This window comes from Cervus elaphus, chromosome 3 (assembly GCF_910594005.1).
Source record: "Cervus elaphus chromosome 3, mCerEla1.1, whole genome shotgun sequence".
In the NCBI taxonomy this organism is placed as follows: domain Eukaryota; kingdom Metazoa; phylum Chordata; class Mammalia; order Artiodactyla; family Cervidae; genus Cervus; species Cervus elaphus.
Window position 1 is genome coordinate 10993722 of NC_057817.1, and position 19252 is coordinate 11012973.

Here is a 19252-nt window from a genome sequence, read left to right on the forward strand (position 1 = left end):
GGGCTCAGAGTAAGGAGTATGAATTTTTGCTTGATCTTATTTCATATAACCTGACTATTCTCAGGAGAACTGAATTTGCCTTTTGCTTAGTTTCTTAACTTCTGCTTATTCCAGGTAGGTTGACTGTGTTTTAGCCTGGATTATGTCAGAATGTCAGTTAATTTGTTTATAATGTAATAAATCAAGGGGGGAGGGGGTAGTACAAAGTGAAAACACAAGGCCCCTTGTTAAAAAAAAATTGCTAAGTGTTCAAGATAGTGATAGCACAGCATGAAACGAGTGCAGGTCCAGCTAAGTGACGGCCTGTTTGAGAGCAGGGCCTGTGTGACTGACTGCACAGGTCACGTTCCCAGGAAGCTGGTTCTGATGTTGGTAAATTTTGCTTGAAAAAAATGAATGCCTTCTACTGATGAAAAAATAATGCTGCTGTGAACATTGATAATAAGCATGTATCTTTTCAAGTCAGTGCTTTTGCATTCTTCAGATACATACCCAAGAGTGGAACTGCTTGATCGTAGGGTAATTCTATTTTTAGTTTTTTGAGGAATTTTCATTCTCTTTCCCATAGTGGCTACACCATTTTCCATTCCCACCAGCAGTTCACTTGAGTTCCTTTTTCTCCACCTCTTCATCAGCGATTTGTTATTTGTTGTTTTTTTTTTTTTTGACAACATCCATTCTGACAGGTGCGCAGTGATATCTCATTGTGGTTTTGATTTGTATTTCCCTGATGATTAGTGACATTGAGCATCCTTTCATGTGTCTGTTGGCCGTGGAAACAGAAACACTTTAGAAATAGTCCCTGTCCTAGGAACTCAGATGCCCATGGGGCAGAAAAACAGGTTCTCAGCAATTGTACCTGCTTTAAATGCAAAGTACAGTGAGTGTGGAGGAGAGAACTACTAGCCTTACCAGGGAGTGCCTAGAGAAAATGATAGCTGAGTTGGAATTTGAAGGATGATACAATACCAGTCCTTGAACTCAGGTCCTTCTCATTCTGCTTCTAATAGTGCTAAACTTAGCAGCAAGGAAATGCTGCTAATCTTGCCACACCCAAGTCAATTGATTTAAAAACAACTGTTACTTAATGCTTATTTTCCTTATTAAAGTTAACATCCAAAATGGAAAAGTAAGCTAATTTTCCTGTCAGTAAATAATTTGTTGCCCAACTGTTGTTTTTATGCAATGCCATATGTAAAGTGCCTAGTACAGTTCCTAGTGTAACATAGACACAATAAACAATTAGAATAATAGTTGCGTTATGTTGGAAAACCAATATTCAGTTACTTTATTAGCTTTCAAAGCCTCCCTTAATTGTAGGAAAAATGCATATGTTTAAAGTAAATCATAAACTTAACATCTTTCTAAGAATTCAACAGTTTTAACGTACCCTGTTTTTCAGAGACTTGTTTGGAGATTAGAATATTTTCTATGCTTCTGAAGTCTTCAGTCCTTTTTTTTCTTCTAAAGCTTAGTTAATTGGACTAGATAATCTGCATGACTCCAATTACAGTAACACAGGATAAGGGCAATTTGAGATCAGTGGTTTTTACAATAGAAATACTGAAAATGCTAAGGTTCACAAAATACAACATTCTTAAGGTTGTAAAGATATTTAGCTATTTAGACTTTCAGTTGGGTTGAAAAACAAGCCCACTACCTTATAAACACTGTTGATTTTATAGATGCCTTGTTAATCTGCTTTGGGAATTGGCTGACCTCTTATATTTGTTTGGGGGAGTTTCTAAGGTGATTATAAAAAAATACTTAGGGATTATTCACTCTTGGCAACATTAGCAAAGTAACTGGCTTTAGTAATTTAAACCTGAAAGAATTAAAAATCTTCTAAATCTCAAATGAAATGCTATTTATTTAATCCTTCACAAGAGCTTATTATTAGTATTGATTTTATTCCAGCATGTAAACTATCAAAAGCATGGTATCTTAGAAATCATTTTCATATTTGATGTTTTTGTTGTGATAGAATTATTAAATAGGATTAATTAATAATAATATTGATAGGATTTATTAAATTTTTAAAGGTCTAGGATGCTTTGTATGGGAGCAAAATAATACAAAGATTCTAGAACAAATGTCATAATTAAAATAGAAATCTTTTTCAGTATGGTACTCCTTTGAGTCCAAAGAAAAATGGCCAAATTATTGAAAGACTTAAATGAAACAATTTACTTAGTCTTTTAAATCTGGGATCCCAAGTTTATGTGTTTTCTGCATTATTATACATTATATACATATACATAAGCTGACATCAACTAATATTAGAATATTCACCACGTAGTCAGCATTTCTCCAGAACAAGAGCTCAATGGCATAGTTACTGTCAATATTTCCTGTATGAGTTTTGATCTGTCTTTTCACTTTCCAGAACTCATGATGATGAGACCTATTGTCGAGCGGCCACGGAGTATGCTAGAGCCTGTTCCCATGCGGGATACCCTATTCAAGATTGGAGAGATGACTTTCCAGCATGCAGTATGTTTCCTTAGTTTCCAGCCATGTCTGTGTACTTCTGTTAATTTTAGGCTTATCCTAGTACTCAAAACTTACCCTACTGTTCAAAACTAGTGAACTGCAAAGACTTGTTATTGATGCAATAATATTGGTAAACCTTTGACTACTTTTAAAGCACTCTAATCTTTGTCTTTATCTGACTTTCTTCACTTATTATGATAGTCTCTCACATATGTTGCTGCAAATAGCATTATTTCATTCTTTTTATGACTGAGTAATATTCTAAAATAAATACCATATGATAATGCATACATGTGGAATCTAAAGATAAAAAGAAACTAAAGAACTTATTTCCAAAATAGAAAGAGGCTCACAGACACAGAAAACAAACCAAGGGGAGAAGAGAGGTGGGGGGAAGAATAAACTAGGAGGCTGAGATTAAAATACATACACTACTAGGTATAAAGTAGATGACCAATAGGGACCTACAGTATAGTACAGGGAACCATACTCAATATTATGATATAATGTATAAGGGAAAATAATCTGAAAAATAACTTGTATATATAAACTATGTATGACATATATTTTATATATATATATATATAACTGAATCACTGTGCCGTACACCTGAAACCTACACAGTATTGTAAATCAGCTATACTTCAATAAAAAAATCAAAAAAGACAAAAAAACACTGCAATCTTTTTCAAAGAGCATTGAGTAGCGTTGACATCCTGCTCACCTGTTTGCCCGTTTTAGTTGATAAATGTGATGACAGCTTTGTCCATCGGGATTGTATCAGCTGTTGCCCACCAACCTGCACATTCGAGAAACAGTGTCTTGGGAGCAATCTCCATTGTCTCGATGGATGTTACTGCCCGGATGGTAAGTGCTTCCTGAAAGAAACCGTGTCTACGCTCGCTGTGGCTGGAACCCTGTGATCCAAGAGCCATGCCTTAGTGTCCTGTCTCAGGATGTTAGGGCTATTGCAAACTTTCTCCCCTTGTAGGATTTGATCCTTGAAGTGACTACAAGGAATGGATGCTTTGCTTTAATTAAAGGCTTTGATCCCTGGATCAGGAAGATCCCCTGGAGAAGGAAATGGCAACCCACTCCAGTATTTTTGCCTGGGAAATCCCATGGACAGAGGAACCTGGTGGGCTGCAGTCCATGGGGTCACAAAAGAGTTGGACATGGCAGCGACTAAACAACAGCAACAATAATTTATATGTTTTCATTTTTTAAAGACAAAATCAAATTCAGAAAGAAGTCTTCATATCTTGGTAGTACAAGATTTTAGTCCTGATGTAGTTTTAATATTTGTAATTAGAAGTGACATAGCAAATGATAGAGATGGGATTTAAATCCGCAATACAAATTAATAGATATTTATAAGAACGTTGAGGATTTACTCAAACGCTTTTATTTTTGCAGATTAAAAAATACAATCCCAGAGATGTTGAGTATTTTCCTACTGTCGTGTACTTAATACGAGTGAGGACTACTTAAAATCAGATCTGTTGACCTCGGTCCACTGTTCTGTCAATGCTCCTCAAAGTCCGTTGGACCAATGCCAGGCCTGAACTGTTTGCTCCCAGTCAATGATGTGATAAGGCCTTTGCACCAGAACATAAATCCATGCACCAGAATATAATTCCCTTGACCAGAAAGTCTTACTCTGGAAAATGATCAGCTGCATCAAAGAATGTGCTTAGTAACATTGGTTCAACCACCTTTACTCGTTAGAAAGAAGTAACAAATGTGGTTCTACTGTACTAGCACTTTGAGAAGCATTTTCTGGCTCTTTAGTACCTGTGTGATGATAATGTAAATCTCTCACTTTCACATAAACAGAAATTAAACAGGATAAATTCAATACTTTCTCCCTCCTCTCCTCCCCTCTTCTCTCAAAAGCAAAGAGACATTAGTTGCCCTATTTCTGTGTTGTGAATCTTAACATTTTGATAGCAGGTAATGGGATAAGAAAGTCGAAAACTGCTGAAATAGTAGCTGCTGATTGAGACAGAGCCAGGCTCCTTAAAAGTAATTTGTATTTCTAGCACCTAGTGAAAGCAAGTGTTTGATAAAAGTTGGCCGAATTATTTTATTCGAAGAATATAATTCTTATTATTTCTTATGTGCATTTGATATATATTTTTCTTAAATAGGCCTCATAATGGAAAATGGGACTTGCATCTCCTTGGAAAACTGCCCATGCAATTTTCATGGATTAGCATATTCAGTTGGCTCAAAAATTGAACAAGAATGTACTGAATGGTATGTGATCAATTACAGCTAATTATTTCTGGGTACCTGACTAAGGGACAATTTTGCCTTGACATATGTTTAAAGAGATATACTCTTTACAGATTTTTCTTCCCAAAATTCCCAGACTCAGTTTCATTGTATTTAAAGCCTTTACAGCAACATCGGGGTAGGAGGGACTGTCTATGTTTTCTTTGATGATGTAACTTTTCTCACTTCCGTTGGTAATTCTATAAATTTTTATATCCATGTGATGAACTATTGAATAATCACTAATTTGCACATGCTTTTACTCATAGAATTTGACGGTTCTCTTGTCCTTCTGTATTGAGTACTTTAAAAAGTGACTCTTCATATCACCAATTCTGGGCCATGATTAGAGACTTTTCAACACTTAAATTAGCTAACTAGTTAGCTACTATAGCCAAAGATTAAATCCCTCCAGGCAGTCTAAAAAGAAATAGAGGTATAAATGTCATTAGGCAATTTTCCCTTTGCTGTCTGTGTATATAAATGAAATACAGTTGAAAACCAACCCTGTTCTTAGATACTGATTTGAATTCCTGCCTTTCAGAGATTATTCTTTCCTTCAAAATTCATTATCTGTTTGATGGTAGAAGGCAGAATTTATCTTACAAAGGGGACATCTTTTCTTTCTCTTTAATGTCTGATGATCTTCAAAGCCAACTTTAAAAGTTTTAAGTAGATGCAGTGACTTATTAATCTTAACATGTTATTTGTATTTTTCTAATGATACAGGTAAATGCTTTATTGTGTGTGGCCTTTCTTTTGGTTTAAGCAGTGAGGGAAGGAAAGAAACAGAAGTTCTCTTAGTACTTTTGTTCTTGACTAATCTGTATTACTGTTGTATCATCTTTATTGATTTTTAAATATGGCATGCAATAAATAATAATTTAGGTGCTGGCCTAAAAGTTCAGTTAATTGAACTTTTGGAGAGATATTTTTCAAGTCAGATTATTCTGAACCTAAGAAACGTGATACATTCGCTACATTAACCAATACATTATTGCAAACATTCATACAGTTTTTCGGTGCAATTAGATTAATATTTTTATCATTTTATTTAGTGTATGTGTTGGTGGAGTTTGGAACTGCACTGAGCATGACTGCCCAGGTAATCTTTTAAAATGTTTTTAAAGAAAATGTCTTGATTTTCTTGAAATTGAGGAGAAAGCTAGCACTGATATTCATAAGGTCTTCTCATATATAACAAGAGATGTAATGCTCTTTAAATCCAGATATTCAGAGGATAAGTGGAAAATTGAATAAATGATAGCTCTGAGCAGACAACTTTGGTAAAAATTTATGAAAATTGTACAAATATTATAAACTCTAAAAATGTGGAACAGCTATAATTAAATAAATTTAAAATTTAATCAAATAATATAATTTAGCGAGTTTGTCAAACTAGTAAATTTTTAACACTCTAACTATTCTTTTTGATACCTGAATAGTTACTCTAAGTCAGCCTACTGCTTTTTTTTTGACCTACTGCTTTTTAAGAATAAACATAATTTCTTCCTCCTCCTTTTCTCCATTTTTCTTCCTCTTCTCTTCCTCTACCCACCCCTGCTTCTCCTTCTTCTAGTTCAGTGCTCTGTTGTAGGTGATTCCCATTTTACTACTTTTGATGGTCGACATTATTCTTTCATTGGAATGTGCCAATACATCCTTGTAAAAGGAACTGGAAAAGATAAATTCACAATTACTTTACAGAAAGCTCACTGTGAACAGGTAAGAGCATTTCAAAATGACCAGAGGAGTGTTCATTTTTTTTGGCTCAAACTTCTTATCTAGGTTAAAAATAGTAACATGAATAGGTATAGTTGTTTTCTTCAAAAATCAGACACCATTGATTGTTAAGATGCATCATTATTCTGTATACCACAATGAAAAAAACATGTTGATGATTGATCTATGTATGCTATTAACTATATCATGTCTCCTGATTTCAAAGATAGCAAAATATAAAAAAGTCTTAGATTAAATATTGTATGTTTATTGGATTTTTTCTTAAAAATGGTGTTTGTATGTACAGATTTTTGAAACATTTCATGCACGACTGCATAATAAGATTTTGTTGCCTCAAAACTACTATCTTAAAGATGATTTTTGACAGAATTTAACAAGTTTCACATCATTCTAAATAGATATGATGGCTTTTTTTTTTAGCATGTGGGAATATTTATTTTAGATCTTTTCTTGAAATAAACACATCTATTATTTGTAAACAAAGAAACACAGGTCTTTCATTTCTCTTTCTAAGTCAAGTAGTCACAGTTTTGCCAAAATCTTTTATTCTACTTTTATTCCAACATAAAATGGTTGTTTCCAACAAAATTCCAATCTAGTTTATAAGCTTTTTTTAGTTTGATTTTTTTTTTCTCCTGTGCAGCATGTCAGAGTCTTAATTAGCTTTCTACATGGAATTCTAATTCTCTTGGTTCTTTTCTGTACTGAATTTTTTACATCTAAATATCGCAGATGAATTTGGAAAGGTACTTTATGTCCTATGGAAAACATAATTATTGGCCCTTTATTGAAAACATTTCTATTTAATAACCTGTGAAAGGCATATATATGCATATGGTGTATTTAATGTAAAGATATATTTTGTTAGTAATGGGGCTACATGAGATTCACAATAAAATGTGAAACTACTTTATAATATTGCTTATTCTCAAGTCTTCTGTATACCAGAAATCTTTACCTCTGCACACTCTCTCCTTTCTTCTCTCCTTCATCTTCTCCATTTCTCTCTTCCACTGTCCTTGCCCCTGACTAGGTCTCTCTTTTCCTCTCTCATTCCTTTAATTGATAATTTGATTTTTATGCAGAACCTTGGCTTGGTCTGCCTTCAGTCTGTAACTCTGATTCTGGAGGATGATTTTAACAAACAAGTGACCCTCAGTAGGGGAGGACAGATCCTCACCAGTCCTAACCAAGGCTTCAACCTGAATGGTAAGAAGCCATGCTAATGGTATACTTTTCTTACATTAACAGTAACAACACAACCTAAATGGAGTCTTCTTCCATTAACTGACTAACCTAACATTTATAGAGTGCCTATGTGTTTCCAGGTCCTCAGCCAAACTTAGTGGAGACCACCATGTTTATGGGGCTTAGTGTTTATCTCAAGTGGCATTAGTGTTTATCTCAAGTGTCGTGTGGGACAGTGCAGACACAGAATATTTCCACTGTTGCAGAAAGTTCTATTGGGTAATGCTGTGCCTGGACATTTTCAGTTTGGATTTGATGCTGAAACAGTGGTAGCCATCTGAAAAACACTGAAAGAGGCTAGGGATCTCAGATGAAAATGGAGATAACTTGAGGTTTTGAAGATCGGCTTCCGTGATAGCTCAGTTGGTAAAGAATCCTCCTGCAATACAGGAGGTCCTGGTTCAATTCCTGGGCTGAGAAGATCCGCTGGAAAAGGGATAGGCTACCTATTCCAGTATTCTTGGGCTTCCCCTGTGGCTCAGCTGGTAAAGAATCTGCCTGCAGTGTGGGAGACCCGGGCTTGATCCCTGGGTTGAGAAGATCCCCTGGAGAAGGGAAAGGCTACCCACTCCAGTATTCTGGCCTGGAGAATTCCATGGACTGTATAGTCCATGGGGTCACAAAGAGTCAGACACGACTGAGCAACTTTCACTTCACTTCAAGTGGCCTAGAGTTTGGAAGAGGAAAGATGCAAGTAAATGACCACTTAAAGATATGATAAACTCAAAGATATGCATAGAGACTTTGGGAGTCTAAATGATTAGGTATATCTCACCCAGCACTGGGTGTGCTGGTGTGGTCAGGAAGTTCTTCTTAAAGAAAGGATATCCAATTGAGCATTAACAGTTGAGGAATTGCCAGGATAAAGGAGATGGGGAAAGTGTTCTAGGCCTAGCAAAGAAGAGAACTATGTAGTATGTTAAGGGGAACTTTAACTAGCTTGGCATTGCTACAGCATGAAGAAGTTAAGTCTAGAATGTCCAGAGATCAAAATAAGGAAAGAGACGGGCATGAGAATGAGGAGGGTCTTAGTTTTTTGATTGAAGTATAGTTAATTTACAATATAAGTTTCAAGTATACAACACAGTGCTTCAACATTTTAATAGATCAGAGCCATTCCAAAACAATGGCTGTATTTCCTTTTGCTGTACAATACATCCTTCTTGCTTATCTATTTTATACATAGTAGTTTATATCTCTTAATCTCATGGGGAAGGCTTTATATACAGGGCATTAATAGTTTGTAATTTTCCTGGGAGGCTGTGTTCAGGCCCGTGTTCTAGTGTAGTCACTTATAACAGTCACTTTTGCTTTCAGAAGTACTTGATTTGTATTAAAAATTACATGATCACACTCAGTGTCATCCAAGGGTATTGATTGAACTTGATATGAAACTGATATGCAATTGTTATCATTTGACCTTGTTCGTGTACAAAGATGACAATCTCATATGCTTCAACCAAATAAGCAAGTGAGTTTAAATGGGGAGACTGAGAGTCCTTTTTGTCTTGGTAGACTACTATAACAACGCTATGGACATGGATTTGAGAAGTGTTAGAAAGGAGACATGGAGAATAGTTAGGACGTTATTAGAGTAGGGCGTAAGGATTTGAGGAGGAACCGATACGAGGCAGTGACAGTAGAGATGGAAAGAAGAAAACAGGTTGAACTTTTATTTAGGAAAAAAAGTGTTATCTACTCGGCGATGGAAGGGCAATAAAAAAATGATGTGTTCAAAGAATAATGCTCAGATTTCTGGGTTTGGTGACAGACTGATGACAGAAATTGTGATAGGGAGTGCAGGAAGAACTTTTATGGTGGCAAAAGTCATATTCAATCTTTCTTTTTAAAACTAATTCATTTATTTTAATTGGAAGATAATTACTCCACAATATCGTGATGGTTTTTGCCATACATCAACATGAATCTTGAACACAAGTTTCTCTTCTGTAAAGATATCTCATGAAATGATGCTTCTCTAGTGCTGTGCATCTCTTTTTCACTGAATGTCTCGAGGGAGTGGGGAATTTTTGAAAAAGTGCCACTTCCTTATTGAATCATGACCAATTTGGGGGACATCACACACACACACACACACACACACACACACACACACACACACATAAAGGACCATAGATCCGATTTTAAATGTCTGACTGTCTGTCCTCACTCTGTATGAGATGCTTGCCAACTGAAATTACATGTAAACCTGACATTCTGTTAAAAATATCTGCTCCTCCAGAAAGAAGGACAGAAGGGAAATGGAAGAAAAGAAAGTAGGCACAGGGTGGCAAAAATTGGCCCTGGGGCACAGAGAACTGGGAAGAAGTCTTTGGAAGCAGATCCCTAATGTTGTACATTAGCATTTCAGAGCGTTGCCTGTGAATCTCAGAGCTGATTTATGTATGTTCTTTTCCTGCAGGAATTGTTGAAATTCAGACTCTGTCATCCTTATTTATTCTTCTAAAAACCACATTTGGTTTAAAGATTCTGTTCGCTGTAGATGGGGAAAGAGTTTATATTCAGCTGTCTAGTGCGTGGAAAAGAAGAACATTAGGTCTGTGTGGCACATTTAACGGGAACATAAGGGATGATTTTCTGTAAGTATGATCTCTGAACATGACGTGATGACTAGTAATTTAGAGGATATAAATTCTCACATTAAAAATGCTTACTTACCTAATAATAGCTTAGTCATTGCTGTTCCAAGAGCTTGACATGGATCATCATATTTAAATATTGTAGCAACCCCCTGATTGGTAACTCCATTTTATAGATAAAGAAGCTAACTGACACCAAAGTGACAAATAAATAGCTCAAAATCACTTAGCTCAAAAACAGTGGAGCTGACTCTGAATTTAGTTAGCAAGACTCAGAGCCTGAGGGCTACCCACGGAATAACTTCCCACTATTCTCTCCCTGCCACCTATCAAGCTTAACAGTATTTTATTTTTTAAAAACTGCTGCCTTAAAAAAAACTTAATATCATTTGGTGTGAATGACAGTAAATTATACTTTAATAATATTGATATCACTTGGTATGAGTGATATCTCTAAAGCAACATTGTGGCATCTAAGTTAATTGGATTTTGTCATAGTTGGTGTTTTATTAGGGAAAAAAAGCAATAAAATACATTTATATCCCTTGTATTGACAAAGCACTTTCACCTGCATATAGAAAAGCCCAGCGTATAGCTTAATATAAATGCTTTGCACACCTGTTATTGTGCTAAGCACTGTGGGAAAATTAAGGTAGTAACATGTGGTCCCCATTCTCAAGGAGCTTATGTTGCAGACTGGGAGGGGACAGCTATCTTTAAGAAATAATTTATTCAGAACTTCCCTGGTGGTCCAGTGGTTAAGACTTCGCCTCCCAGTGCAGGGGATGTGGGTTTGATCCTCAAACTGGGAGCTAATATGCCACATCTTCATGGCCAAAAAAAACCAAAACATAAACCAGAAGCAATATCGTAACAAATTCAACAAAGACTTTAAAAAGGTCCAGGTAAAAAAGTTTTTAAAAAAGGAACAATTTGTTCTAGGCAAGGTATTAATCATGCACACACACACACATACAAACACATAAATCCTGAGGTAATTTCAAAAAGTTAAGTGCTGACCTGTGTGGTTGTGGCTAGTAGCACAGGAGAATTTTAAGTAGGCAAGTGTGGATTGGGTAGGCAGGGAACATTTCCTGAAGGAGCCATTTTTCAAATGCCATTTTTAAAAAAGCACTTCTGTATATTCTTTCTGCTTTGGGTTCTTTTCCCTTCCTAATGTTCCTCCTTAACTCCTATTTATTTTTCAAACCAACTCAGTCATTATTTGCTTCAAAAAGTGAGTTTATATCCCACCAAAGTTAATTTTGACTCTGTTATCTATGAACATCTGTCATTGATTTGTCTGATTTCTACTTAAAACTGCAAGAGCTTTGAGAGTCAAGACCACATCCTTAATAAATTCTTTATTCTAACTAGCATAGAACCTTATATGCCTTAGACAGTTGAGCTGAATAGAGATAGGACCTTTGATACAGTACCAAGAATAAAAATTGGATCAGCAAAGAGAAAGAGCTTTAACATTTTTTTTTAATTTCAAAAGAGAGCTTCTTTTATCTTTTCTCATGTGTAATTTATTTACTTTTAGGTCATTTAGGTTTTTGTTTCATTTATAGGTAGGTCAGAATATTGATACCTTTATCACATTTGTGAAACAGAAATATATTAAGTGCCTTGGTTAAGATGTACAGAGGCGGCATTAAGCTTTCTTTCTCCTCCTGTTTGTCAGAATGGGTTAGTAGTCAATGTTTAACAGATGGTAGATCTGTCTGCCTCTTTCTAAGGCACCATGTATAAACATTCAGGCCTGATAACAGTGATGGATAATATTTCAGAGATAATTTTCAAACATTGTTTAGTTTTCCAGCATACGCAGTTAAAATTCCTTGCATCACAAAAGTTAATGTGAATCTGCAAACATAATGGAATGTAAAATATTAATTGCTTGAAAGTTTATTTTGTATGCCTTGTTTTAGTAAGTTAACCACGGTGAACTGAAAGGCTATTTTGTAAAATGAGATGCCATAAATAAATGGGTCGACATTTTAGCTCCTATTTTTTGGTGTTTATTATTTTAAGTGAATTAAGTGAAATAAGAGAGCCAAGCTCTGAGTCAGTTCCTCCTGGGACCCCTGAGTACAGCCGTCACCTTGACCAGTTATTTTATTGTGCTTTGTAGGGTGGAGAGGAGTGGAGAGGCAAGGAAGGAGACCTAGTTCAGGTTATGCCATTTCTGGGAGTCTTTGTGTTCTCGTCGGAGCAAAATGAGATTTTGGATTGGGTGTTTGTTATCATTCTATGTAGTTTAGAATAGTTTCATTTTGCGGGATAGGAAAAAGAAGGAAAGTGAAGTAGCTCAGTCGTGTCCGACTCTGCGACCCCATGGACTGTAGCCTACAAGGCTCCTCCATCCATGGGATTTTCCAGGCAAGAGTGCTGGAGTGGGTTGCCACTTCCTTCTCCAGAGGATCTTCCCCACCCAGGGACTGAACCCGGGTCTCCTGCATTGCAAGCAGATGCTTTTGTCATCTGAGCCATGAGGGAAACTAAAAAGAAGGAAAGGATGGAGATAAGGAATGAGGATTGGGGAGTGGCTTGTGTGGCTCCCTTTTCTTCTCCTGTCTCAGTCATTGTGGTGAGAAGCTCCGTATAGCTTCATAATGGTGATTGAAATGAATGGTAAGCAAAGTAGTTATGCTTACTAAGACACTAAAAGGGCCGAGATAAATGCTGGTCTGCTATTTGGCCATGCTGTAGCAATTAATGCAGTTATGGCTTGCATTGGAGAAGGCAATGGCACTCCACTCCAGTACTCTTGCCTGGAAAATCCCATGGACGGAGAAGCTTGGTAGGCTGCAGACCATGGGGTAGCTAAGAGTCGGAAACGACTGAGCGACTTCACTTTCACTTTTCACTTTCATGCATTGGAGAAGGAAATGGCAACCCACTCCATTATTCTTGTCTGGAGAATCCCAGGGATGGGGGAGCCTGGTGGGCTGCCGTCTATGGGGTTGCACAGAGTCAGACACGACTGAAGCGACTTAGTAGCAGCAGCAGCAGCAGCATGGCTTGCATTAGTAAAGTTTTGCTTGGTGAGATCTTCCTACAGGAAACCTAGTCCAATCTGATTCTTTAAGTGGTTCTGACAATATTTGACACAGTTCTAGTAGGGATTATCTCCCAGTATCTATCGTCTGAAGAGTTAATAAATCTTGATGACTGCTGGAGGGGGCGTTTTAGTGTCAGGCCCTTAAACATTGTTGTGGTTTAGAAGCCTGAAGGGTAGATATTTCTATTGCATTTTGGTTTGTTGAGTAAACTTCGATGAAGAGTGCCTTTTATACCACTTCTCCTCAATTTTCATTTGGTTTGTTTGCCCAACTTCACAATGGAACCTCCCTATTTCAGGCCTCATAATGAAAATTGAAGTATCCCAGAAGTATAGACTATGTATTGTTTAGGACATTTGTCTTTACCTTGAAAAGAATCACGTGAGCTCCCTACCTCTGCCTCACTAAACACACTGATGTTTTGGTTGTTTGCATTTTCATTAAATTGGTGTGAATTACATTTGAATCTCCACTTTTCAACATTGAGTGTCACCAGCTGAGTGAACGTTAATATTTCTCTAAATTTCTGCTTTTCCTTCTCTCTAAAGTGGGGATAAAGGTGTTTTCTTCACAAGGCTTATTGAAAGTGAAAGTGAAGTCGTGTCTGACTCTTTGTGACCCCATGAACTTTAGCCCACCAGGCTCCTCCATTCATGGGATTCTCCAGTCAAGAATCCTGGAGTGGGTTGCCATTTCCTTCTCCAGGGGATCTTCCCGACCCAGGGATCGAACCCAGGTCTCCCGGATTGCGGGCAGACGCTTTAACCTCCGAGCCACCAGGGAAGCCCAAGGCTTATTGAAGTGATTATTAAATAAAATCATACATATCCAAGATTTGACATGTTGTAAAGTCTTAATAACAGGAAGCTAAAGCCATGTATATTTAAAAATGTAATAAAACATTTCAAACTCTAAGATATTTCTTGTAGATTAAAAAAGTAGTATTCTTTTTTCAATATTTGAAGACTCTGAAGGAAGGAAATAAATGGGAGAGACTAAGAGAATATTTGCTTTCTAGTTCTCCATCAGGCATGATAGAAGGTACCCCGCAGCTTCATGCAAATGCTTGGAGAGTTTCTTCTACTTGTTTTGCACCTGTTCATGTTCCTATGGTGGACCCCTGCAACATTAATCAACAAAACAGTGAGTCTTTCTGCATGTCAACCCAGGAAAACGTTCTTTTTATTACTGTAATTTTGTAAAATTAGCAATTTTAAATTCTCATTTTCTTCATTATGATAAATCAATGCCATTCCTTATGTATTTTTGCTTAATACATATGCCTCTTTATGTAATCTAGGTTACTTAAAAAAAGAACTCCAGAAAATGACTATTTCATTTATTATTCTGCATTTATAAATTTCCTTGTTTTAGGTGCTCAGAAATCCCTCAGTTGTTCTCAAATGTGAGCTAGCATTTTGTATATTTCAGATTCTTTAAATGCTAAAGAAAAATCTCTGGAGTATTATAATGTTCATGTAATCTTGGGATGTTCAGTTTTGGTTCCATAGCATGACCGTGCCTGTGAATTCTTCTGTTTATTACTGACACATGATGAGTTCCTACTCACAGAACATATTATTGCTTCATAAGCAGGAAGCCGGTGATCCAGAAAAGCTTTGTGCCATCAGGTGTGCAATAATCTGAGACGCTCACACTCCAGTTTCAGTTTACAGTGATAGTGCAACTCACATGCCGATAATTTGGGGATGTACTTTTTTTTTTTTTTTACTAAAGCAACAGCAGACCATGGGAAAGGCCAGTTTACTATTCAATAAAATAAGGCACTATTTTTGGTAAAATCACTTTGTGAAAAAAGTTGATGCACATGCTTAAATAGACATTTTTATAATTTAATATTGTTCCTTTAACAATTTTGGCTAGTTTACTGTTATTTTGTGGTGGTTGTTTGGAGGGATTCTGTTTATTGTTCTGTGGCCCTTATTATTAAATTGTGATTTTAGTGTCCTGGCAAGAACACAAGATAATCTTGATTTTGTGTGTGTGTGGGGGGGGGGTGGTGCGGTGCTCAGTCATGTCCGACTCTTGGCGATCCCATGGACTGTAGCCTGCAAAGCCCTCAGTCCATGGAATTTTTCCAGGCAAGAATACTGGAGTGGTTTGCCATTTCCTACTCTAGGAATTTTCTTTTAGTACTGGATTTTTATCTAGGTCAACTTCTAAACTTAAAGAAGTTTGTTAATATCTTGGGTCATTTTTCCTGACTGTAGTAAGAGGAATAGACTTGAGTCTTTTGCTTTCTATGATTTAATGATTTTAACCTCATTTCCATTTAACAACACTTTCCTTCCCATTCTCTCCTCAACTTTTTACTAATAGATTTAGTCCTTCTCATTTCATTTTTCCTGCTCAGTTTGTTTCTAAATTTTTCAGTTCCTTCCTTAATATTTTGATAATTTTATTTTTAATGTTCTTATTAGGATGTATCTTTTATTTATTTATTAAGCTTATCTTTTATTCCATTACTATGTTGCATTGCATTGATTATTTTCAAATACTAAACTAAACTTCATTCATAGGATAAACCTTATTTGGTGATGATGAATTAGCATAATCATTAGCATTTTTATGTATTACTAGATTGCTATTATTTTGTTGAAGATATTTTACTTATATTATGAAGGATATTTGTTTATATTTTTCTTTTAGTGTCTGTGAGATTTGTGGTATCAGGGTTATGCTAGTCTAAAATTAAGTGGCCAGCATATTTGATTGAAATTTTGATTGAATTTACCAATGAATCTGTCTAGACTTCAAGTTTTCTTCGTTAAATTATTTTTGATCTCTTGAAAAAAAAACAGCATGTAAAAGTTGGAGTAGAGTCCAGTTGATAAATTCAGTTTTTCTCTGGTTGTTTCTTTAATGACTTCCTTTATTACCTGCTATTTTGTTACATATATATATTTATCACTTTTGTCCTTGTATCATATGTCTTCTATGACTTATATATTTTCTTCATGCTTGCCTTGAACTTTTTTTTTAAATTTCAAATAGGTAAATTCAAAAACATCCCCAAAGAAAGTAAAGTAAACAGACAAAAGTTAATTCTAATGTGGATTCTGAAGGATATTTTTAAACAAGGATTTTCTGAGTCACCCTTTCACTTAATGTCAGTAGGAATATTTTTGATCTACAAATCCTTAGAGCATATAATACAACTAACTCTTTGCTTAGAGATCCTGGTAATTGGAAGTGTGCATGCCAATAGTATACTGTTACATAGTCTAAATCATTTATTTTCACATATTATGTGCTTAATAATACAAAAATGTAATACTCAGGTAATTACTGATAATTAGCATGTGTTTCCAATAGTATATTTAAAATACTTCACAAAATAGGTTCAGCATAATCCCTTAATAATGAAAAAATTCTAAAACTCTAGCAGCTCATCTTGTCTCTCAAAGACAATGACAGCTCCAAGACTAATTAATTTTTCTTCCATGAGGAAATCAATGCAATCAAGGTCCATTACACCAAGAAATCACACTAGGCTTTTTTCAAAAAGATGAAATCTAGATTGTTTTGTCAAACTTGGTTACTCCCACTGAGAATTATATCTGATCAGTCTTCTCAAGGGAAAAAATCAACAAATTCAAAATGATTACACAGATCCCCTCAAATGACTTGGTAGTGATACCTCAGAGCCTTTAGCATATGCTCCATTATCAACTTCTATTAATTATTCATTTATTCACAGATTCATTTATCAAACAGTATTGAGCTCCTAATATTTACCAGACATTGCGCACTGTGCCTTGTGTATCGCATTCAATGATGATGTGGCATCTACCTCATTACCATTTAACTCAGAGACTCCATTGGGCTGAGATGATTCCCAGTCCTTCCTGGATAATGTATCCTGGGGAGTTGCTGTAACATCCATAATCTGGCACTACTTTGATTTTGTATGGTTGTCTGGAGATAAACCTTCTAATACTCATCAATTATTTATAGCAAAATTGGGGTGATTTCCCAAGATGATCCACAGGCAATGGGGTAATTGAGGAGACTTCTATCAGTTAACCTTTCTGTTACTCGAGTTATTCAGGTATGACACAATACCTTTTTTTTGATAAAAGAATATTAAATATGGAGTAAGTGCTGTTACCAATATTATTGAAAGCAAACCCCTCCCCCCAAAAAAGGTATAAGCTGAAAATACTGACGCTTACTGAATGTGCAGTACAGTGTACTTCTAGGAAAGCAAGATGCCTTGGCTAGTGCTGGAATTTGATACTTAGGGGTATTTGATACTAGCTAGACTAGTAAATGAAGTGCTAATGGGTTCTTTGTCTGTTAGTTGGATATGCAGCGCACTGTGACGTTATCCACCAGGAGCTCTTTGCTCCTTGCCACGTCTACATTAGCCCTGGGCTATACTATCAGCTGTGCCGCCACGATGCATGCAAGTGTGGAAGCGCCTGTCTGTGCAACGCTCTTGCCCACTATGCCTACCTCTGTGGCCAGCGTGGCATTCCCATCGATTTCAGAGCTCAGATTTCATTCTGTGGTGAGTATGATGGCAGTGGCACTGATGAAGATGATCAAATAGCACTTCAGAGATGTTTGCATTTGTAATTGCTGCTATTTTTCAGTAAAAAGTAAACATTTGCTTAAGTTATTTGAAATACTAATATAATGTGTCAACATGAAGAAAATGGGGGATTACTGTATTTCTTAAGTTTGGAGCTCTGTTAGATAAGACAATAGCTTTTGACTATTTTTACCATAAGCAAAATTAGTGTAGCTATCCTGGCATCTCCTGTATTATGAGCAGATTTCTTCTCATCTAGAAGTTGGCAAATTAAACCCTTGGGCTTCCTGTATTTTGTAAATAAATTTTACTGTCCATATGTTTGCATATTTAGCTACAAGGGCAGAGCTGGGTAGTTGTAACAGAGACTGTATGGCCTGGAAAGTTGAAACTATTCACCATTTCAGTTGCTCAGTTGTGTCCAACTTTTTGTGACCCCATGGACTGTAGAATGCCAGGCTTCCCTGTCCATCACCAACTCCCAGAGCTTGCTCAAACTCATGTCTTTCGAGTTGGTGATGGCCATCCACCATCTCATCCTCTGTCGTCCCCTTCTCCTCCTGTCTTCAATCTTTCTCAGGATCAGGATCTTTTCAAATGAGTCAGTTCTTGGCATCAGGTGGCCAAAGTATTGGAGCTTCAGCTTATCCTCAGTCCTTCCAATGAATATTCAGGACTATTTCCTTTCAGATTAACTGATTTGATCTCCTTGCAGTCCAAGGGACTCTCAAGAATCTTCTCCAGCACCACAGTTCAAAAGCATCAATTCTTCAGCACTCAGCTTTCTTTATAGTCCAACTCTCACATCCATACATGACCACTGGAAAAACCATAGTCTTGACTAAATGGACTTTTGTTGGCAAAGTAATGTCTCTGCTTTTTAATATGCTATCTAGGTTTGTCATAACTTTTCTTCCAAGGAGCAAGCGTCTTTTAAGTTCATGACTGCAGTCACCATCTGCAGTGATTTTGGAGCCCCCCAAAACAAAGTCTGTCACTGTTTCCATTGTTTCCCCATCTATTTTTCATGAAGTGATGGGATTGGATGCCTTTATCTTCATTTTTTGAATGTTGAGTTTTAAGCCAACTTTTTCATTTTCCTCTTTCACTTTCATCAAGAGGCTCTTTTGTTCTTCTTCACTTTCTGCCATAAGGGTGGTGTCGTCTGCATATCTGAAGTTTATTGATATTTCTCCCAGCAATCTTGATTCCAGCTTGTGCTTCGTCCAGCCCAGCATTTCGCATGATGCACTCTGCATAGAAGT

General features: G+C 36.4%; 1 protein-coding gene across 1 annotated transcript in view; it reads left to right on the top strand.

The window, feature by feature from the left end:
- OTOGL (otogelin like) overlaps positions 1-19252 on the top strand; it is a 169607-nt gene that overhangs the window by 33760 nt on the left and 116595 nt on the right. The window contains exons 11-19 of the mRNA XM_043880323.1: positions 2387-2493; positions 3235-3360; positions 4644-4752; positions 5829-5875; positions 6350-6495; positions 7599-7722; positions 10184-10361; positions 14448-14572; positions 17754-17963. Coding sequence (XP_043736258.1) covers positions 2387-2493; positions 3235-3360; positions 4644-4752; positions 5829-5875; positions 6350-6495; positions 7599-7722; positions 10184-10361; positions 14448-14572; positions 17754-17963 — 1172 coding nt within the window. The remainder of the gene's footprint in view (positions 1-2386; positions 2494-3234; positions 3361-4643; positions 4753-5828; positions 5876-6349; positions 6496-7598; positions 7723-10183; positions 10362-14447; positions 14573-17753; positions 17964-19252) is intronic.